Source organism: Aspergillus candidus (assembly GCF_002847045.1).
Source record: "Aspergillus candidus strain CBS 102.13 unplaced genomic scaffold BDW47scaffold_23, whole genome shotgun sequence".
NCBI classification, from domain to species: Eukaryota; Fungi; Ascomycota; class Eurotiomycetes; order Eurotiales; family Aspergillaceae; genus Aspergillus; species Aspergillus candidus.
The window spans coordinates 328821-350037 of record NW_020194028.1 but is presented as its reverse complement, the minus strand read 5'-3'; the positions used below and the strand labels follow the sequence as shown (position 1 = coordinate 350037).

At 51.1% G+C, this 21217-nt stretch overlaps 7 protein-coding genes across 7 annotated transcripts; 2 read left to right on the top strand and 5 right to left on the bottom strand.

Annotated features, from left to right (window-relative positions):
- Positions 1 to 39: 39 nt before the first annotated feature.
- Positions 40 to 2378, bottom strand: mpkC (mitogen-activated protein kinase mpkC). Its single transcript, XM_024818775.1, has 9 exons — positions 2115 to 2378; positions 1977 to 2024; positions 1774 to 1903; positions 1653 to 1696; positions 1495 to 1594; positions 1053 to 1409; positions 915 to 993; positions 637 to 820; positions 40 to 572 (listed from the first exon to the last, which is right to left on the bottom strand). Exons 1-9 carry the CDS (start codon positions 2165 to 2167, stop codon positions 452 to 454), a joined length of 1116 nt encoding a protein of 371 aa, XP_024671978.1. The 5' UTR covers positions 2168 to 2378; the 3' UTR covers positions 40 to 451.
- Positions 2379 to 2757: 379 nt separating this feature from the next.
- Positions 2758 to 6257, bottom strand: BDW47DRAFT_131808 (putative DEAD box helicase involved in nonsense mediated decay; the record flags this gene model as incomplete). The annotated part of the gene is made up of 5 exons (XM_024817401.1): positions 2758 to 3202; positions 3271 to 3364; positions 3417 to 5446; positions 5504 to 5862; positions 5928 to 6257. 5 exons carry the CDS (start codon positions 6255 to 6257, stop codon positions 2758 to 2760), a joined length of 3258 nt encoding a protein of 1085 aa, XP_024671977.1.
- Positions 6258 to 7080: 823 nt separating this feature from the next.
- Positions 7081 to 9659, top strand: BDW47DRAFT_106155 (transcription factor). The gene is made up of 3 exons (XM_024812713.1): positions 7081 to 7340; positions 7399 to 9058; positions 9139 to 9659. Exons 1-3 carry the CDS (start codon positions 7310 to 7312, stop codon positions 9362 to 9364), a joined length of 1917 nt encoding a protein of 638 aa, XP_024671976.1. The 5' UTR covers positions 7081 to 7309; the 3' UTR covers positions 9365 to 9659.
- A 191-nt stretch (positions 9660 to 9850) lies between these two features.
- On the bottom strand, positions 9851 to 11053 carry BDW47DRAFT_33359 (uncharacterized protein). Its single transcript, XM_024818774.1, has one exon. It carries the CDS (start codon positions 10967 to 10969, stop codon positions 9899 to 9901), a length of 1071 nt encoding a protein of 356 aa, XP_024671975.1. The 5' UTR covers positions 10970 to 11053; the 3' UTR covers positions 9851 to 9898.
- Positions 11054 to 11332: 279 nt separating this feature from the next.
- On the top strand, positions 11333 to 12414 carry BDW47DRAFT_131806 (PRP38 family protein; the record flags this gene model as incomplete). The annotated part of the gene is made up of 1 exon (XM_024817400.1): positions 11333 to 12414. One exon carries the CDS (start codon positions 11333 to 11335, stop codon positions 12071 to 12073), a length of 741 nt encoding a protein of 246 aa, XP_024671974.1. The 3' UTR covers positions 12074 to 12414.
- Positions 12415 to 12515: 101 nt separating this feature from the next.
- Positions 12516 to 14500, bottom strand: BDW47DRAFT_131804 (heme-dependent oxidative N-demethylase family protein; the record flags this gene model as incomplete). The annotated part of the gene is made up of 3 exons (XM_024817399.1): positions 13643 to 14500; positions 13095 to 13560; positions 12516 to 12996 (listed from the first exon to the last, which is right to left on the bottom strand). The coding sequence occupies exons 1-3, from the start codon at positions 14157 to 14159 to the stop codon at positions 12516 to 12518; spliced, it is 1464 nt and encodes a 487-aa protein (XP_024671973.1). The 5' UTR covers positions 14160 to 14500.
- A 1158-nt stretch (positions 14501 to 15658) lies between these two features.
- Positions 15659 to 17163, bottom strand: BDW47DRAFT_33311 (uncharacterized protein). Its single transcript, XM_024818773.1, has 4 exons — positions 16756 to 17163; positions 16416 to 16693; positions 15850 to 16359; positions 15659 to 15785 (listed from the first exon to the last, which is right to left on the bottom strand). The coding sequence occupies exons 1-4, from the start codon at positions 16910 to 16912 to the stop codon at positions 15768 to 15770; spliced, it is 963 nt and encodes a 320-aa protein (XP_024671972.1). The 5' UTR covers positions 16913 to 17163; the 3' UTR covers positions 15659 to 15767.
- Between the last annotated feature and the right edge of the window lie 4054 nt (positions 17164 to 21217).

The window sequence follows — 21217 nt, the reverse complement described above, 5'->3', positions numbered from 1 at the left end:
AGGTTGTTGAGGGACTTGGATGTAAGGAAGAAAGGTCTAAGGTTGGATCCCGAGTTCACGGTGGGTTCAGTCTGTAAAGTCTCCGAGAGTTATAAGAAACGCAGTACTACTGTACTCCGTAGAAGGTCAAATATATGTACTTCTCGGAGTTGATCAGCTAAAAACATCTGAATTTCGCTACGGGTTAAGAAAGTGTCTCGGAATACATAGGAGGCCATGGTAGGCAAGGGACCAAGGGGAACGGGACAGAGACATGTACGGATACACTGTACCCAGATACCTAACGATACTGCCCACCACAATGCTGATTTCCTGACGGGAGTGGGCGGTTCATGTACCGTGATGTCAACGCGAGGGCTCCCAAGAGAAACCATTCGACGAACCCCGTCTTTCCCCGCACGACGGACTTGTAGACTTGTGGATGAACAATGCCGTCACCGCGCTTACCCAATCATGGTCCATTGTCGAGGAATTCCGAGTTGAAGAAATCAGCAGTATTGTTCTCCGCTTCATTTGGAAGTACCAGTCCTTGGTTGAGATCGGAGTTGTGAAAGTCCAGCACTTCCGAGTAGCTAGAGCGACTCAGTTAGCATCCGTGATTCGGTTTTGGATGGCAAGATGACCAAGTATGCATACATCATGATCCTCCAAGTGTCTTTGGGGAGGTCCTGATCGTTGAATGACCAGTCGAACTTTTGGGGTGCGGTTGGTTCGTCCGTTGGATCGTGGTACGGTTCCATGTATGGGTGGTTCAAGCTGTCTGCTGCAGTGATTCTTCGATCCGGGTCGATCGTGAGGGTCTTGTTGAGGAAGTCAATCGCTGTTGAAATATAAGACGCCGATCAGTATTCACTTGCCCGCCTTTTGTTTTGCAAGTGGTAGCTTCTCTCTCTTTCTCTCTGGGCACTGCTTACCATAATCCTCTGCCTCAGGAAACAGGTCCTTCAATGATCTTGGCTCTTTACGCTCCATCATGCTCACGAGTCGCCGTGTCTAGGAATTTCCAAGTAAGCAACACTGAGACCGCTGAAACAAGCGTCTATCACACTCACGTTTCCACTGGGTATTCTTTCGATGACCTCAGGGGGCGGGTTTCCAAGGACATCGGTGATCAGATGAAACTGGTCGATATGATCTTTTCCTGGAAACAGTGGCACCCCACGGAGCATCTCCGCAAAGATACACCCAGCGCTCCAGATATCCACCTGCATTCCATATCGCTGCCACGTCAACATGATCTCCGGCGCTCGGTAGTATCGCGTGGCGACGTAGCCGGTCATCTGGGGTTCGCCGATGCGCGCCAGGCCGAAGTCGCAAATCTTCAGGTCGCAGTTCTCGTTGATGAGAAGATTGCCGGGTTTCAAGTCACGGTGCACGACGCCCGCCGAATGGAGATATTTCAGTCCGCGCTGTTGTCACTAGTTAGAACCAATCCTTTCTTTGTCTGTTTCCCACTTTTCCTGCCACTCCGCTCGACAAGACGGAGAACCGTACGAAGATCTGGTACATGAAGTACTGTGTAAACTTGCCATCAAGGGGTCTGGCTTGCAATAGTCGACCAAGATCGGTGCCCAGAAGTTCCGTTACCAGGTAACTAGGCATCCAAAGGTTAGTACCGTGCGGCTGGCCTTTATGTGATCGGTTATCCATACATGTCGTCTAACGGTGAAACGAAGACGTCGGTAATGCCGATGAGCTAGGACCTAGGGTTAGCACGTCACAATCCGTCCAACCATCAAACCTCCTCTCGCTTCATCAAAGTGAGCTACGAACATTCTCATGCCGGATTTGTTTCAGAAGCTTGACCTCTCGATACGCGCGTTTTGCAATAGCCGAGCTGTCGAATGGCTTCACCATCTTCTTGATCGCAACCGGCTGTTGGGAGATTAGGTCGTAGGCGGAACTAAAGACAAGCCCATCAGCTCACCACCATCTTCCCTTCGCTCTCTCGACACGATGAATGGGGCGGGACATACCAGACGATACCAAAGCCACCCAGACCAACTGGCTGCAAGTTCGCATACCTGGCTGGAGGTTACCCATGGTTCCTGTGTTTAAGTCTTCTGTCTTTGGAAGGCTACGAGGTGTGTCCTCAAGAGAATCGGTAGTGGTACCTGCTGGTAGACTCAAACGTCGTGCCTAGGATTTCTGTCCGGAAGAATTCCATCTTGTTGCGTGGGAGGAGGATGGGTGTGTGTTGGCGTTTGCGTGGGAGCGAGGTTCGGTGTGTGGGAGCGACAGTTGGTGAGAGGTAAGTCCGATCAGACTGGCTGAGCCGTCCGCTCGACAATGGATAACATCAAATGGTAACGTATGTAAAAAGAGAAGTAGGTAGATGGATAAAATAGACTAAAGGTATAGATTCCAGTGATGCCCTGGCAGCCCTCTAAGTCACACAAAGAAGAGCGACCCGTGATTGGCGGGATGAGATGCCATCCACCAAGTCCCAAACTCTCGCAAGAAAAGGGTCGAGTGGGTCACTCTGGCAGGACCCTGCCCACTCCTCAATGGACTTTCGCAGACTTAGAACAAATCACACTCGACTCGGTGAGTCAGGGAAGATACGTTTGGGAAATAGCTACACAATACATTCGGAAATAACATCCCTTGGTCCCCACGATATCATTGGTTCCCTCTCCAGTCTGCAACCTTAAGGTACCTACCTACCTCCAGTAGTCGCAATGATTGACAGGGGAAAATAGTATGCCCAAGGATCAGAAAAGAAGAACACAAGACGGAGGACCTGACACTAACCCCCTAATGATCATCAAGCAAGTTTGGCTGTACCCGTGGGGCTTCCATGTCTGCCGAGTTGCCATCTGGAATCCAACCATGGCGGCCACGGCTAGCCAAATTTCTCGAATCTTCTAGAACATCGCAGCCACCGGCCAGTACTTGCGATCTAGATGAAAATGACGAAGGCAGCGGGTGTGTCGCCATTCTTGATGGCAAGGCATCATGTTCCTTGGCCCCACCATTCGCAAAGGCCCGATTCCCGTCGACCGCTGCCCGTTGGAGGGCATGAGCTGACCACCCGAAACTGTCCTCTGGGCTTGCGTAGTCCTGGATGGGTACAATGGCAGAACTCTGCGGACAGTCACAGGCACAATCATGGACTCGGGCACAGGGTTCCTCGCAACGATGCCCGCACTGCATCTGTCGATTGCACGTCTCCATACATGACACCATATGGTGGGGAAAGCTGCGGGATCGAAATCAGCTTCGACACCGTATGATATGATTGGAATCTTTATCCAGAATAGCGCTCACCTGTGACAGAGTAAGGTGCACTTATGTTTACAGTCCAATGTCTCATCGCACGGAAGCTCACAACCACCATTATTTTTGGTCCACTGAGACGGGTCTTCGTGTGTAATATGTTAGCATAGCCATGAAAAGGTGCGCAAGGAACGGACCTCTTATCAATACCGGGTTTCCGTGCTTGATACATCGCAGGGGCAGATGATCCCCCAAACGCCCTTCTGGGCTTTCGTTCCTCAAAATGGAGATAACTTGTTCCCATAAAGGACTCGCCGCGCTCAGCTTTTTTGCGTTTCCAAAGATGTAAAAACCACATCGGGCTCGAGAAAGTGCCACGCAGACTCGGTTCTCGACGGACAAGAAGCCAATCTTCGTCCCGCTTCGGACCAACGAGAGGATCACAATATCGTTCTCCTCTCCTTGGTACGAATCGACTGTCACGACATTCACATACTCGCCTTGGAGATAGGAGTGACTTCTCAAGAGCCTCAGCAGTTTTTTCCTCTGTCCATTGTAAAAGGTTAAGACGGTGATTCTATTCACCTGGACCCCATTGAATACAAGGTAGACGAAGAAGCCTACAATCATCTCCGCTTCCTTTTCGTTATATTTGGATGAAAAGCTGTCACTATACTCTGGCCAGTTGTGCGAGAATAAGAATGACCGGCAATCCCCCATTCCGGGGACCTTTGGACGCAGCTGCGCCGACTGGTGGTCCTCCAATGTGCCGTAAATGGGATGCAGCAGTCGACGGATCTCTGGTGCCATTCGCCTTTGCTGACGGAGCGTGACATAGTCGATGCCATTAGTAACCAGCCGTTCAAACATCGATGTGTCAAGGAAAAAGGGCTCTTTGGCAAGCTCGTCTACCGAACAATGCCCTTTCAGTTGCTGATGGTCACCAACCAGGATCAGATGCTGGAGCGAATCAAAACAGGCAGACACGATTGGAGCCTCGATGACTTCAGCGGCCTCTTCGATCAGGACGACCCGAGGATTCAAGCTCGATACGAGACCTCTGTATTTGCTCAGTCCGGTGGCGGTCATCCCAATGATCTTCGCATGTCGGAGCGTGTTGTTGTCCCACTCCCACTTGCCGATTTGAAGTTTTCTGCAATTTGCATGGTAGAGGGACGCCATTCTGCGAAGTTCGTATAGTATCTTGCGTTTTGCCAAATTCCGCATCACATTGTAAACGGAGCCACGCGCTTTGGCAGGGATACTCCACAAATCCGGGTTTTTCATGAACTCCAATAGCGTAGTATTGGAGATAGAGGAGGTATCTTGACCGTACACCCCTTCTCGAAGGGGTATATAGTCACCTCGTAAGGTCTCATAGTCATCGTCTTCGAGCCCCTGCTCCGCCTCCAATTCTTTGAGTTGCTCGTATTCGAGATCTATCTCGTCCTCCGCAAAACCGAAGTTTTCCGCGGTATAATTTACTTTGAATCTGGCGGCCTTCTCACCTAGCCAGGTGATCAAGGGATCAGTGTCCTCGTCGTCTTCGGCGCGTACCCAACCCTTGGCGCCTTTCGCCAGCTTATCGCATTGTTCCTGCGTCAATAAACCATGCCTGAGGAAAAAAGACGCTGGAAACGGATTGTCAAGGCTACCAAGATTGAAATCCTGCAAATGCTCTCGGATCAGTCGACTCAGGTTCTTATGCGTCATTGAGGCCGACCCAAGGACACTTCCTCGAATTGTCGTTTCCGGTTTGCTTTTTTTGACATTGAACAGAGTGCGCTTCTTGATTTCCGGATCGCCGCTTCTGCCGCCCAAGCGGATGAAATCCTTTTCAAATGATGATATGTGCCTCAGGAGCTGGTCCAACGCATGGTTGGTCTGAGAAGAGAGGATTATGGGAGGATCGCCGGGATTCATATTAGAGAGCAATAATTTCAGCGCGACAACTGATATGTATGTCTTCCCAGTCCCTGGAGGGCCATGAATGATTGCCAGACTTTTGGTGAGAATTTGCTCCAAAGCCTTCCTTTGCGTAAGGTCCAAATCTTCTATGGGCAGCGCAGGGAACCAGTCCAGGATCTGGTCTTTTTGTTCGCCACCAATTGTTCCATCACCAGTTGTTTCAGTGGCGAGGCGGTCATTAACCGTTCTTTCGTTCTTTATATGCTCAGGGGTGTCGATATCCGGGTCCAAGAAACAGATATGCTCTGCTAGGGGAAACCTGTTATAGGGCAATGATCAGTCTTAAGGAACACGGGTAGCAGAGAAATGAACTGACTTTGACTGGCTCAGTTTTTGAAGGGCCGTCATGGTGTGTCTCGCAGACTCGTAGTACCCCGTCTTAGCCTCGACCATAACCCACTCTGCCTGGGGATCAAACACCGTGTCTTGGGGGCGGGCGAAAAAAATATCAATCTGTGGAGGCTCTTGCTTCACCCCTTCCAAAGGTCTGGCTGCGACCACGGCGATAATACATTCATTGCGAAAAGAGTCTTTTGCAGGAGACAGCGCAACGATTGATCCGGTAATGAGCCGTTTCGAATACTCCCAGATAATTTTCTTGCCAGATCGGCCTGCGGAGAACTGAACTCTAGCTGCGAGGCCCCTCTTTGCGAGTGTGATTCCAATAATGTGGACCTGTCATAAGCATTTGTGGTTAGCAAGAAAGAACAGCGCCTGGTCGGCATGAGGACGGTGACAACCTTTTCGTAGATCGCCACGACGGGGGAGTCCATCATGCGGGGGTCCTCTCTGAAATATGCCACTGCATCTCTGAGTGGCGCCACAGAGTCTTCCCTCAAAAGCTCGTAGTGGGCTTTCAGGTATGCCTCTTTAGACTCCCATGGGCCGATGATCTTATTTGGTCCCAACATCACATCATCCTCATCGGTATTGTTGGCCATGACTTCCTCTGGAGATGGAACTTCTGGCTTGGATAGCCACGGTTCGGCGCCATCGGGGACAGTCTGGTTGAAGTATGCTCTCACATCTTGGTTGACCGGTACAGAAGATGTGAGCTTGAGTATTTCCATATGCCCCTCAATGGTCTGGGAGTAGTGCAGCTGGGGTTTATTTTCCTGGTCCATGATGGCACTGGATACTGAGTGAGTAGTGCCTCATGTAGTACTCGTGGGCTCACGATGAAATTTAGCAGAGGGAGAAAAAGGAGAGGTAAAAGGTAAGAGAGACTGCGAAGGAGAGAGGAACAAAGGAGCAGAATGGATGTCTGCCTGAGTATCACTCAGAAAATACCTTACGATTTATCAGGTCTCAGTGAAGTACAACAAGCAAATCAGATGATCAGTTTCTGTGGTTTTGCTCTAGAGATCAGTCAGGTAAATGGTAAAAGCTCAACATTCCATCTCATCTTATACTCTCAAGCCATGCATATATTTCATTCAATCCAACTGTCATTGTAAGTTTGACATCTTCTCTTTCAACAATCAAAAAAAACAGTATATCTATCACTCATTGATGTCCCTGACCTGCGACAACCCGTCCTGTTCGTTTGTTGAGATTGCTACATTGCTAGCAGACAAAAGCCTGTCAGTAACACCGAGTATTCTGAGCCATTAAGCCATACACTTTTTACAAGGAATATAGTGATATACAATCATTCCATCCATGACCAGTGAGTGAATGATGCTGAGGAATGAATCTATATACTTCAGTGACCACGATCTAACCCCTTTCGGATGGTCCATGGTGCCTCAGGCATAAAGGAACGTGACCGGCCCAATCAAACCAATCAAACCAAGCAAACAGGCCCACTCACGGCCATCGCGGGCATTGAACATGCGGGCGGAAGTCAAGATGGATGATTCTCCTCCATGCTTCTTTCGATCCCCTTCTCCCTAATCCCCACTTTCTTCTCTCTTTGTGTCATTCTGGGTCGAGTCGCTGCATGGATCTCCCTAAGCATGTACCACTGAATCTCCCATCTTTCCTCCATCATCACTGAGAGGGGCGATCGCGCATCGGACGGCGTCCGAGTCGCCATAAGCTGTCGCTATCGATAAATTCGAAAACCGTCGCGCATATATACCCTACATCAATTGAAACAGATCAATCAATTGTCAACAGAATGGAAGAGGATGACGATCGCGATCTTGCTGGTGAGTCATCCTGTATGTTTCGATTCCGCACAACGTGATGCTAAGACTCAATTCCTAGGCTCGCAAGATGGAAGCTCGGATAATGAAATGGACGACGCGCTTCGAGACGCTGACGACGGGGTGAACGATAATGAGCCCGATGTTGACGCGGATGGAGACCAGGATGCAGACAGTCAGTCGAATGCGAGCCATGCCTCTGACAATGCTCCTCAGCCCAACCCCGACGTGAGGATGACCCCCCCTGGGGCCGCGACGGCACCCACTCCTATATCCGCCTTCCATCCCAGCGTGCGCCCCGAGTGTCTCACCGCCTCTACCTACGATATCGTTCCAACGACGGCTGCGCCTCACAGTACTTCAATCAATGCTATAACCGCGACGGCGGATATGAGATGGGTGTTCAGCGGAGGCTCGGATGGATACGTGCGGAAATTCAACTGGGTGGATTCGATCAATGGCAAATTGATGTTGACGGTAGCGCAACGGCACCCGTTCGTGGATAGTGTTGTCAAAGCCGGATCCCTAATGACATACTGGGAGAGCATGGATAGCAACCATATATCCCCCGTCTACTCATTGGCCAGCCATAGCGAAGGACTGTGGCTCTTGTCGGGCTTGGAGTCCGGGACCATTCGACTACAATCGGTTCGCCACGAGGAGGGAAGGGAGATCGCTCTTCTGCAAAAGCACAAGTCGGCTGTGTCGGTGTTGAATCTGACATCCGACGAAAAGTCAGTCCTCTCCGGAAGCTGGGATAAACGGGTCTTCGATTGGGACCTGAACACGGGGCAGACGAGGCGCACGTTCGGGGCCAGCGCGGGGCAAATATCCGCCCTTGAAATCCGGCCAGAGTCCAGTCTCCCGGTCCCCAGAGACACGACCGACCTCCCTCAGACCAACGGCACCTTTTCTTCCAACAACCAAGCCAGTGGCGGCGCCGACAGTTTCAGTTTCATGGACACCTCCAACGACCAGGGCGAAATGGGCGACGCAAACCCGCAGGCGGGCTCGCCAGCAGACTCGCTATTCGGGGGAGCCGATTCATTATTTGGCGATGGGGATGGAAACGGCGGCGAAGGTGCAGGAGCATCGACCAATGCATTCGGCATAGACGAGGATGACGAAATTGGGAAAGCTCTCGCCAACGATGCCCTCCCAGACGCTGACGCCCAGGGTGAGCCGGACGAACCGATGGGAGAACAACAACAAAACGGCATTGCACAACCCCAGCCTGCTGCACCTGCAAACGACACAATAAACCCCGAAGCAAACGCCCCCAACACAACATCGCAACAGCCACAGGGCTCAGATCTTCCAGACGGGTCCTCCCAGCCGGCAGTTAACGGACTTCCCCACGCGGAAGAACTCGAACCATCCTCACAAGGCCAGGACTTCCCCCTACCAACACAGTCGGAGGCCAACATCGGTCCCGACAACATTTTCCTCGCGGCCTCCATCGACGGTACAGTCCGGGTCTGGGACCGACGACTGCAAGACCCCGTCGCTCGGATCATATCGCGCAATTCGCCCCCATGGTGCATGAACGCGTGCTGGTCGCCAGACGGCAACAACATCTACGTCGGCCGGCGCACAGGCACAGTCGAGGAATTCAGTCTCCACAAGGGCCTGCGTGATCCGGAGCGCATCTTCAAGTTTCCTCAGGGGAGTGGCCCAGTGACGGCACTCAGAGCGATGCCCAACGGGCGACACATTGTTTGGTAGGTCCCTCCCTCTACACCCAAATTCACTTATCCGATTCTACACACCATAATGATGATTGATTGCTAACACAAACCAGCGCATCCCACGACATCCTCCGCCTCTACGATCTCAAACACGATCAAGTTACTCGGCACTCGACCGTCCCCTTCCTCATCATCCCGGGCCACCGCACAGGCACCGTCTCCCAGCTATACCTCGACCCCGCATGCCGGTTCATGCTCTCCACGAGCGGTAATCGCGGCTGGGAGGGTAGCACGACTGAAGTTCTCCTGGGATATGAGATTGGTGTGCCGCGGTCGTAGCAGCGTCTCGTACACACTATGCTAGGATGAAGCGACACCACTCCCACCTTTGCGGACTGGACATTCTGTCTCTGGCCGGCTTACTCTTCTCATATACTCATCAATCAAACAATAAAAAAATGATGGCTGCGTGTGTTCACGGGGGATTGAGCATTCCAGTGCAGTCATTCTAATCTTCATCATGGTTGGCAGTAGCGTTATATCCTTAAAATTTCCCTCTGCCCCCATTCTCCCCCCATGCCGCCACTGCGCTGCTTCTGCTCTTTGTTGGCCAATACCACCCTAGCTAAGGTATCTAGACGGACGGTTAACGAATTACATACCTACATATCTATCTACCAACCTCCTTATCTTGAGTCTCCAAGGCAAATACTAGTTTAGAAGAACAAAGCTCAAATCCTAATACAGTAAAATGGCATCACCTATTTTCATCCACATTTATATATATAACATCATGATAGTCATCATCATCTCCCAAACCAATAACTCCATATATGCATCACGCCACGAAATCAAAGAAGTCGATCAACCAAACTATAAATCATAATCATCATCATCATCATCATCACGATAAGCCCCATCCAAATCCAACCCCTCACATACCTCAGCCTGTTGCGCCCTCCACAGGCCAAACAGCGGATTATCCGCCCAGCGGACGTGCCCATCATCATCACGCTCAAAATACACATACCCAGGCTGGGTAGCAGGGTCAGCGGCCGCGGCGGCCCAAGGGCCCGCAACGAGGGAGCCGAAACCCGGGAGTGCAACGTTGGGAACGTGGCCGCGGGCTTCGACGTTACCGGCTGCTATATTGTTGACCGTCACAAGGTAGACGGGAGGGAGGGTGGCGTCGCGGTCTGCACGGAGGGGCATAGGGATCCAGGCCTCGTTGTTGTAGGAGTCCGGGCGAGATTTGTCATGGCGGAGGGGGAGGGGGCGGTCGAGGAGGACGGCGTCTAGCTTTGCAGTATCGAGGACTAGCCCTGGTGTTTGCAGGTAGAGCACGCTATCGTAGTTCATGAACTGGATCTGGCCGAGCCGCATGAGTATCGTGTCGGTGGAGGAGTAGCCTTTTGAGGTAGCTGCTGTCATGTCGATGGGGAGGAGCCAGATGCCGTATGTGAGGCTGGCGGAGCGGAGCATGGAGAGGGCCGTGGAGACGGGTTTGGACTGCTGGTGGGCTTGGTCTTCCCATTCTTGGGGGTACATGAAGAGGCGGTCTTGGATGGCGGTGTTGTTTGTGGAGAGGGTTTTGAAGAAGAGGATGGCGGAGCAGATGTCGGAGGGGTCGGGGGTAGAGAGGAGCTGAAGGTAGGCGTAGTTGCCTGTGGAGGGAGGTGTGTTGTCTTGTTGATACTCGTCTTGTTGGTCGGAGGGTGTTCCTGGGAGGACGACGCCTCGCTCGAGGAGCGGTGATGATCGCTTGAAGGGTGATCTCGGCGACCCGTGTTCGGATAGAGGGTCGGGCGGACGCAGCGCATGCTGGATGCTGCGAACCGACTGCTGTTGAAGTATGTACCCGGAGAGAAAGAGGAGGATAGTGAATGTGCAGATGATCCCCGTGGAGAGGATGACTGAGACGGTGGAGGAGGTGAGGAGGACCATGGTCACGATTCCACCATTTGTCTCTGAGGAATGTACTGTCAAACACGTATATGGATCACCAGGGTCAATTGACGTGGAATGCGCCTTATCTGCGATGGAGATGCGAAGATGTGATGTGGATGCAGATCCACCAATCCAGAAGATTGAAAGGAAGATCGGATGTTTATCCCCGCGGTTGTCAGTGCGATTATCGATAAGGCTGGCTTGGCATCGCACCAGCAATCTTTCTTTTCCACCTCCACACCTTCACGACAACTCCACTCCTCACCCTCAACCAACGACCCCAACCAGAACCCCCAAGAAGAAGAAAGTCAAGAAGAGGAGGGAAACAGATCAACAGAAGCAACAAAAAGATTAATAAGAATGACAACTCACCGCGCCGACGCCAGCACCTTCCTCGACAACCGCGGCTACTCAGGCCCCCTCGTCCGCGGCGTCAACCCAGCCACGCTCTTCGAAAAAGCCGTCCGCGACCGCATCACCGAATCCTACTACTGGAAAGAACAATGTTTCGGGCTTAACGCCGCCACACTCTGCGACCGCGCAGTGGAGCTCACCGCAGTGGGCGGCACATACGGGGTATCCGAGAAGCCGACGCCCTTCCTCTGCCTCGCCTTCAAGCTCCTACAACTAAACCCGACGCGGGACATCATCCTGGAATACCTCAACTTCAGCGACCCGGGCAGCGACAACGAGGACCCCACGGAGGCGGATAGCGCAGCGGTGCAGCAGGCGCGCGGCGACTTCAAGTACCTGCGGGCGCTGGCGGCGTTCTACGTGCGGCTGACGTTCGACGCGGTGGATGTGTATCGGACGCTGGAGCCGCTGCTGCTGGATTATCGGAAGTTGAAGCGGAGGGTGCGCGACTCGGTGGTGCTCACTTATATGGATCAGTTTGTGGATGACTTGCTTACGAAGGACCGCATGTGTGGTACGAGTTTGTGGAAGTTGCCGTCGAGGCAGCAGTTGGAGGATTTGGATTTGTTGGATGAGAGGGTGAGCCCGTTGGCGGAGGAGTTGGAGGAGATGGATAGGGAGAGCGAGGAGGGGGAGGGTGAGGGTGAGAGCGAGGAGGGTGAGACGCGGTCTGATGGTCATGACTGAGGCATTTGCGGTTGTGGTTCGTTGAATGAACCAGTGGCTGTATACCGTGCTGTATACTGTCGCCATCTATTGCCAACACCGACTCTCCGGACCAATTCCCACAACGGGTATTTCGTCGCGCTCTACGCGAGGACACGCCGTGTCAAAGCTTATACCGCCGACTGGCAATACCAGCGCCGGTTTTTGACTCACTTGGCACGGCTTTGACCATGTCGAATGAACCTGGCAGGTTGTGAGTTGGAACAATCTCCGTCAAGTGGAACAACAGGCTATTCGCAGGAGGGGTTCAATATATCAGGCTACTGTTGAACATCAATCGATGGGCCATGCGCCCATATAAGTCAATCACCATATCATGAACAATATAAGAAATACCGCTGAAGAACAATCTGTAAAGACAACATCCCACCCAGCAAGTTGAAAATACAGATAAAGAGAAAGATCAAAACCCCTGCTTCCCCCTCCACTTCTCCACCCACCCCCTAAACCAAGGACTCTCATCCAAAGTAGCAACCCTCCACCCCCCATCCACCACCCCGTCCCCCACCTGCTCCGCCGCCCACTTCTCCAAAGCCGGCAAAACCACATGCTCCACATGCCACGTACTCTTATAAACCATCAGATCCCTCTTCCCCTCCTTCAGAACCGTCGACAAAAGCGCCGGCACACCCGGTTCGTCGCGGAACTCGGACACAGGGGTGAAGACCGCCTTGAAGTTGAACACGATGCCCGCTGAGAGCGGCAGCCGGCGGAGCGTCTGCCAATCGACACGTAGATGGCAGTCTCCAAGGCGGAGGTTTGGGTCCTGCGTGTGGCGGATGGCTTCGTGCGGGTCGCCGGGGGGCATGTAGAGGGGTTGGTTGATTTCGAGGCCCCAGGAGCCGCGCTGGATGGGCTTTTCGGTGGGCATTTTGGTGAAGAATCTATGATGTGATGCGTTAATTTGGGGTTATCTTTCCAAGCTAAGGGTTGTTTTTGTGATGATGGCGATGATGGTGATAGTGATGGTGATAGAACATACCGATCCATAGAAAACTGCATCTTCTCCCTATAATCCGGAATAGGGGCATGAATCTCATGCAACTGCAACCCAATCTTAGTCCCAATATTCCACCCCAGCGCGGAGCAAATGACACCCGCTCGGAGGAAGTAAAAGCCCGTTTTTTCATCGCGCATCATGATGGCGAAATCCTCAGGGATATTCTGGATCAAGATCTCAAGGGGATTCTTGGATCTGACATCCACTTCCGTGCCGAGAATACGGTTATGAAAGATCCGATTGTCTCCCAGAGAGAAGTACTTCGGATACCGCGCGCACACAAATTGCAGTACCATCTCCATCAGCTCTTTACAGGCTAGTTCCGAGCCAGGGAGGTAGCCCACGACGGCGGTGCCGTATTTGGCGTAGAGGTCGTTGCGCTGTGCGATGCGCGACTTGTAGGTGTTTTCGAGCTCGATCCACCAGTCGGTTTCGAGCTTTGTTAGGGCTGTGGGTAGGGCAGGGTCAATCAATGCTGAGCAATTATATTGTAGGGGGGGCCAGGTAAGAAGCCAGGCGCTGGGACTTACACATCGTCTGATGATAAGACCATCGAAACGGGCGATACGGCCTCGGAAGGGCCTTTTCAATATCGAACCCATCGTATGCCTGCGGAAGGGGCACCCCGCTGAGCTGTGCATAGTCCGGGAAATCGCCCAGTGCCTTGATCTCGCCGACGGAGAAGCCCGTCGGGGTGAATCGATCGTCGGCACAGGAGCGGTAGTCCGCGTCCATTGGGATCAGACGGCGCTGAACGTCTTCCTCGTTGACTTTCTTGTAAATTGGGGCCGTCTTTGGCAGGGTGGCGAGGACTTCTCGACGTTGAGGAGGAAGAGCGGTTGTATAGCTGGTGGACGAGGCAGGACTAGTAGATGGGGTTTTGTCTCTGGACGGTGTCTCGCTGAATGAGAGTCTACGATGGTGTAGTTTGAACCACGGTGCGAAATGCTTCCTCGTGGGATGTCCCAAGACAAGCCATACCCCTACCAGTGAGACCAGGACGAGACCCAGCACGCGCAGGTTGTCCAATCCAGGAAACTCATCCATGATGGTCTGAATCCATGCACACAACGTGGGCACATTCAACCTGATTTCATCAAGAGAACGCAACTCAACAAGACGGTAGAATGACTAGAGTCAAGAATGAAAAGAAAAAAGCGTGATAGAAGAACCAAATCAAACCAGAGAAGAGATCGATTTACCCTCGCATCAATTATCAAAGAGCACACCCCACGGCAAGTAAAACGGCTCCCAAACCCTACATATACACCCAAGCCAGGATCAACTCACCCAAACCGGTGCGGAGACGCAGATCGACGATAAGAGGCCTCCCCCGGGGTAGCAGCCATCAATGCGACTTCATTCGCTCAATCATACAGTGACTCCAACACCCCGCAGACTCTCATAACTAGCCCAGTTAAGCAAGCGCACTGATGACAGCACCCAAAACAGCCATACAGATTGTTAATTTGTCGGTAGCCTATGTTTGGGTCTTATCGGGAGGCGATGCAAGGTTTTGCGCGACGTGAGGCAGACAGACACAGACAGGGTGGTGGGGAGCAAGGACAAACACGTACGTATGCGGCGCTGTTCCCTCTCCTTATGTCTCACAAGGCTGTTTTGGACGATGTTGGCTACCCCTAACCACAGCTGTCTTTGGGTGTGGTAGTTCCGCGAGCTGTGGGGACTGGGAAGTGAAGGCTTGTCTTGCCACTGCGTCGATCGATCGATATGGATAATGATAGATGATTAGATAGACAGATAGATAGATAGTATTGACCCGAGACGTGATAATGCAGCGAGGGGACTGGTTGACTGAAACGGTATAGAGTCGACATCTCCGCACTTCCGAAAAAGGCAAAACTGTCCTGCGACTCGATAAGAACGTCATGTGCTGGACACTAGACGACATTATAACCCACTGATAGACAGGAATCCTCTATCCTGGCGCTGTCAATCTATAACCAGGACATTGCTACATTTCATTATGTATAGGGAAAGAAGGCTGCTGACGAGTTAGTCGGGCGAGTAGGTATCAATTAGTTGCTGCGCAATATGTATGTACTTCAGCTTGTAATAAGTATAAGACTCCACATGGTGATTGATGTACACAATAAGATTGACCCAAGAGCAAATAGAAAGAAATGTAGACGGAACGCCTCGTGAAGCCGATGAATGTTGATGTCAAAGTAGCCTAGGGATGTAATGTAGTAGAGCTACCACACCCGTGGGAAAGGTCGGGTTTGTGTCATTTTCTAGTTCTTCTTCCCTTTTCCCTGGTTTCCCTTTTTTTCTTCTGTTTTTCTTTTTTTTTTCTTCTTGTTCTCTGCTTGTTTCTCTTCTTGTTTCTCTTCTTGTTGTAATGATTTCTGTCTTCTTCTGTGGTCTTCTGGTGGGTGGTGGTTCCTGGTCTTCTGTGTAATACCCCGGAATGCATTGCGTGACAACTTCATTGAATGCCTCGAGGATCCCTGACCCCGGACCCCGGACCCATTCTACCACCGATCAAATGGCGCGAAGTAGTGGAATAAGGATTATGTGAAATTGGGGTATCATAACACCGCTGTTATCGCTGAAATGCGTAAAATCGAGACGACATAGGAGAGCTGCAAGGCACGAAAAGAGATAAATAAACAGTAAAATTGTGTTCGACGGTTAATCAGGATTCGTGAGCTAGATATAGCAGGTCAGAATTGAAACCCAAACGTTAACTTGGCGGGGGAGGACACAAGCTTACCCGTAACACTGGTCGAGTGTAGTCCTCGTTATCCTGGAGGGAGACGCTGCTATTTCGGCGACCAGCGGGCCAGATCACCGTGTCCGTCTTCATGCGGTTGTCGGTGAACGTCCGCTGGGGGTTGGTCGACGAAGCGCCTGACAGGGTATGGCTGTGTCCGTCCGAGAACATGCCCTTCATCATGCTCATCTGCGAGCCCTTGCTGTTGCGTCCGTCGAGCAGGACATTCTGCACGCTCGGATCAGGGCTGGCGGAGCGTTGACGGCGTCTCCAGCAGAGCATGATGATGAGGGCACCGATGACCGCTAATCCACCGATCGCACCGATGACCACTCCAGCGATCGCGCCACCACTGAGGCCGGACCCGCTATCTTTCTTTTCGGACACCTCATTGGCATCGGCGCTCGACGTCCCGGTGGGCCCGACGGTGATGGTTGTCGGCTCTCCGGAAATGGTTTCCACAGACGTACCAGCGGTAGTTTTCGTGTCGGATGTTGTCTCGGACGAGGACTAGAGGAGGGTCAGTCTCATGAAAGGTCTGATGGAAGAGAAGGTTCGGTACGCACCGACGATTCGGTTGACGTGGCCGACGACGGGGCCGTGGCGGTGCCCGAGGGCGCATGGTTTGATAATTCGATGTAGGCAAAGAGCCCCTTGGACGCATCTCCGCAGTCGTCATCCGGGAACCCGGGGCATGAAACCGCGCAATCTTTGTCATCGGTTTCTGTCGCCTTGTTGGGAGCAATATTCGAGCACCAGCACTTTTTGCCCTGCAAAATGCCAAAAGCGAAATCATCCTCGCAGTGCTTTTGACAGTTTCCCAGTGACTGGAACGTGCTGAAATCTGGCAGCGAAGGAGTCAGCCAAGGTCGCGCGGGTCGATCGCGGAAGGGAGAAGGGGCATACTTGGTTTGTTGTCGGCACCCGTGTTGACGTTCGCGCAAGACGCCGAGGCAGGGCCGGTGAACAACGCCAGCACCGAGAAAATCAGACCCAGCTGCATGACATACGGTACGGCGGCCGTTCCTCTCCGGCGAGTGCTGGGTGCCGTCTTGCGCTCCATCTCTACCCTCTCCAGCTTAGATCGATTTGGCTACCACTCGTCTCCACCCTCGATCTCGAGAATCTCCGGGTGCACCAGAATTGACCGACTCCGACCCAGATATACGGTCGGCCCGAACGGGATCAGTAAATGGGATAGTTGCAGATGGCCAGGACAAATTCAACCTGGGTCACAACCATCTATGAGACCATTCACCCTAGATCCGGCCCAAACTATGACGACAGTTGATAGTCGGCCACGGGCGTCCCACGGAAGATCTTTCCAAATTTTGAGGGATGGGAGTCACTGGCTGGTGCCGATCAGCGATGACCCAACAACACCAGTCGGAGGACCGGGGGGTGTAGGAACTTGACGTACCGGTGAAATATGTAGGCCGAGTGAAGGTTTCCCAGTCCTGATTTCCAGTCCTGATGTAAAGTAAACCGGAGGGGTGGGGAAAAAAACGAAAACGATCAAGCGAGGAAAGGAAAATCGACCAAATGATACGGTCTATTGCGGATGGATGCACAGAGCGAGCTGGGGTTACAGAGTGCGGAAGGAAGCACAAGGCCGAGGCAGAGCAACGATCAGAGGGATATCAGCATCCTCAAGAATCATTGGTTGGGTGGGAGAGTTGAGTGAATCGGTGACCTCGGGCCTGATAAGCCAATATCAGGAGTTGGGGCCGATGAGGAGGACGGAGAAATGGCGACCAGGGAGGAGGATAGAATTGTAGATAGATAGAGATACCAAGGGAGGAGGAAGAGAGGAAAGAGACGAGGGATCAGGAAGCGTGTGAAGATGGAGAATGCTGGGGACTAGAGGGGAAAAAATAATAAAAAATGAGAAATGAATATTATTATTATTATTATAATTTCGATACGTTCGGTAATCCGACACAAGAATGAGAGAGAGGATCAGAATTAAGAATGATCACAATAAAGAAGGCTAAGATGTGGAAGGATTTGGCTTAAACCTGCTCGGGCTTAGTCTGTATCCGATATATTTACTCCTAGTATAATATTTTACACCTACTCATTTGTATACCTACTCCGTATCTCTAAAGGACTCGACCGATTTCTGATTATCTTCATAATAATTATCGTTCACGATGGGAATCATCTCTTGTCTCACACTGGAATAATCCGTCGTACTTCAGTGTGGATTATATTATTACCTTGGTTACCTACTAATATGTACATGTACAGATGTAGTATGTATGCACGCTGTATGTACGCCGTATGTACGGATGGATGGATATCTTCTCCGACTAGTACCAAAGAGGAGTTCAGTCTCCAGAATGTCTGGAAATCAATCAGCTCAAGGAAATGGAAATGAAGAGACCGAACAGGAGACCCCAAACAGAACAGACACTCCCCGCTGCAGGGTGGAGAGTTGGATCCATGACTTCCCACCGTCTTGGCTGGGTATGACTATCCATACCTAAACCAGACAACCACCACCTTACTACGGACGAGGCAAGAAAAGATCCCTTCAAGGGATAAAACACGATCGTTAGAAAGTGGAAGGATAAAGGTGGACACTGGAATCCCTGACAAATCAGCCACCATTCATCTGGATTGCGGCTGGAATTCCATCTTTGATGGGTGATTCGAGATGATCTGTCCGGAGTACTCCGTCTTCTGTCGGGTACTGGTATCTTCGGATCCCTGGTCGAGAACCAGATCGAGTCGATACTCTAATCCGAATTAAAGTAGGATTTTCATTCAAATATAAATATATATATATAATATATTAAATTTATAACAGAATACATCAAGAAGTATATAAAAAGAATTATGATTATTAAAATGGATATATATAGATAAATATCAATCAGAATATCTAGATATCCAGATAAAAATAAATCAAAATCAATAGCCCCAGAAGATAATTTGGACTCACCTTTGATATGCTATACAAGAATCCATCTTCACTCGGTATATACAAGTCCCTATCAAGATATTTCTCTTGGAGTACCAGGTAATATCCTCAAGAAACAACTCATCCCTGTTCACACACATCACACCCGATTGACCGCGTCACTTGGTCTGACAGAGACACACGTAGCGCATCCTATTATTATATTATATTATTTACCATAGATCGACATAACCACTCGGGAACGGCAGAGATACCCGAGCAACTCCAAAACAGAGATCGATTTTCGATGATTGGTCATACCCTAGAGGATCAATACATTGAATGATCCTTGTCTTACCTGGTAATAATTCTTCCATTACCTCCCTTACCATAGGTACCGACGACTAGACCTCTTACCAAAGAAGACACTCGCCACCGCACAGGGCAAAACTGACCCGGGTGGAGATTGAGACTCGGCTCGGCACAGCAAGGAGCGGTCCAGATGCCTGGATGTGTGTGAGATTGATTATCTAGCCATGTTTTTCCTGGTACTCTGGTGGGTATTATTCTTCTTCTTTTGATTATTGTTGTTCTTTCCGACCGGAGATAGATCGGTGAGCCTGGTTTCAGCCCGCCTCATCCGCCCACGTATCCAAGGTTAACTAACGGCACGGAAAGGTGTCCACGACAAATCATTTGGGTCGGTCCCTCGACAGCTTCCATGGTACGATAAACCCAATCAAATCCTGGCCATCATCCTGTTTTCCTTTCTGTTTCTTCCCTGGATTTCCTTTCCTTTTGATATATGTCCTGTTCGCTTTTCCCTGGTGAGTGTCACTTCAACACGCTGGCAACCAACTTGACGTCATGTCAAACTCATATTGGTGTCGTCATGGACAATACTGTCCAATACTGGACAGGAGTCGCTCCGATCAATTGTCGTGGTCGACTCTAGGCCTTAATCGAATGAGCGATACAGAAGCCAGGTCGCAGGCAACAATCCACACGAACAGCAAGATGTCCGAGTATCACCTCCGGCTAGAGAGGTGATTCCATGATCGGCACTAACTAGCACACTCTCCGGGTGATGCGATCCGTCGGCAGCAAACATCATCGTGGCTGGTATCTCAGTAGTTGTTACTATCCTGTCGGTTCACTCCGTCTCCAGATCCCCGTCGAAGTTCAACACCATCCAATCAATCGGTCTTTACCCCGTTTCCATGGCGTCTGATGGAGTACCTCATAATAAATAACGTCCAGATGACGGATTTCTGTACCACCACGCCAGATAACGCAACCCAACGGTCGCATGGCATGTCATTCTCGGACCCTGCCGGAGGGGTACTGCATTGGTTGAACTTTGATCCAAAGTACTTAAACAACTCGGTCGAATCGATCGCTCTTCCAGTCCCGGTCGCTCGCTTCGATTCCCTCCCCGGGACGCGTGAAGCGAAAGTCCCACCAACGGCAATTGTCGAGTCGAGTCGAGCTAACAAGGAGACGGTGTCGACGCTAGCGACCATTGTCTGTACGACGCGGGGATGATCATCCATTGACATTCGACTTGATAAGAAAGCCAACCCCGCCTTTTAGTGGCTTTCCCTCCATACGGCCTCGAGGCGGGCAACCAACAAGATTGTCTTCTCCCATCCAAGGGCCACTGTTTCGGAAAGTTAATCGGCGACCGTCATGGTAGATGTCGATTGGTCGGAGGTCTGGGCGCACACTCCTATCTACCTCGTAGAGACACTGGATTACAGGTGAGAATGTCCTCACTTGCATTTAATGAGAGAATGGAGGGGTTGAAGGATACATACCTCACCGTATTAGACATTCCTGTCGGCGCTGCCAGTGCCGAGGAATGTCTCGCCGTACTGCCTCCAATACAGTACACAGTATAGCCAGTATATCAGAATCCACGAGGTAAATGGCTGGCCCGCCAACTTCAAAGCCAACCAACGAAACCCAACTTTGGTTATTGCCATGTGCATTAATTACACCATACATTACACCAACTATACAATACATACATACATACCAACCCAAACCCGGAGTATAACAGACTAAATATAGACAGACAGCTCATACCTCCAGGATTAATATATTATAAAGCCCATGCATCCACTCCCCCCCAGCCACAGCAGAGCACTTAATATGAAATCCTCATTTCAGCACAAGGAGGAAGGGAGGAAGGAAGGAAGGAAGGGAAGAAACAATATGCTGTGTCACGGACCCACCCCGGTGGGGGCTGAACCTGCGACTGTGGCGTTTCTGGATGTCATTGTCCTGTAATTTCTGCCATGTTCTTTTCACTGTTTTATCATCGATACTGACGGATGGATGTTCTCATGTACAGGAGGATTCTTGACTGAGGAGTACAATTACCTACTCTTAATATGTATGCTAACGGGATAGACTAGATCAGTCTTTGGAATGGACGCCAATAAACAGGTAATATCCATG

Bases quoted from the DNA above. Each gene is read 5' to 3' on its own strand.
- BDW47DRAFT_33359 (XM_024818774.1), bottom strand. From the start codon at position 10,969: ATGGTCCTCCTCACCTCCTCCACCGTCTCAGTCATCCTCTCCACGGGG.
- mpkC (XM_024818775.1), bottom strand. From the start codon at position 2,167: ATGGAATTCTTCCGGACAGAAATCCTAGGCACGACGTTTGAGTCTACC. The intron at 1,697-1,773 runs GTTCGTAGCTCA...CCTAGGTCCTAG, and splicing joins AACAAATCCGGCATGAGAAT to CTCATCGGCATTACCGACGT. The intron at 1,595-1,652 runs GTATGGATAACC...TTGGATGCCTAG, and splicing joins GTTTCACCGTTAGACGACAT to TTACCTGGTAACGGAACTTC.
- BDW47DRAFT_106155 (XM_024812713.1), top strand. From the start codon at position 7,310: ATGGAAGAGGATGACGATCGCGATCTTGCTG. The intron at 7,341-7,398 runs GTGAGTCATCCT...CTCAATTCCTAG, and splicing joins TGACGATCGCGATCTTGCTG to GCTCGCAAGATGGAAGCTCG. The intron at 9,059-9,138 runs GTAGGTCCCTCC...AACACAAACCAG, and splicing joins AACGGGCGACACATTGTTTG to CGCATCCCACGACATCCTCC.
- BDW47DRAFT_33311 (XM_024818773.1), bottom strand. From the start codon at position 16,912: ATGGAGCGCAAGACGGCACCCAGCACTCGCCGGAGAGGAACGGCCGCC. The intron at 16,694-16,755 runs GTATGCCCCTTC...CTTCGCTGCCAG, and splicing joins GGGTGCCGACAACAAACCAA to ATTTCAGCACGTTCCAGTCA. The intron at 16,360-16,415 runs GTGCGTACCGAA...ACCCTCCTCTAG, and splicing joins CCACGTCAACCGAATCGTCG to TCCTCGTCCGAGACAACATC.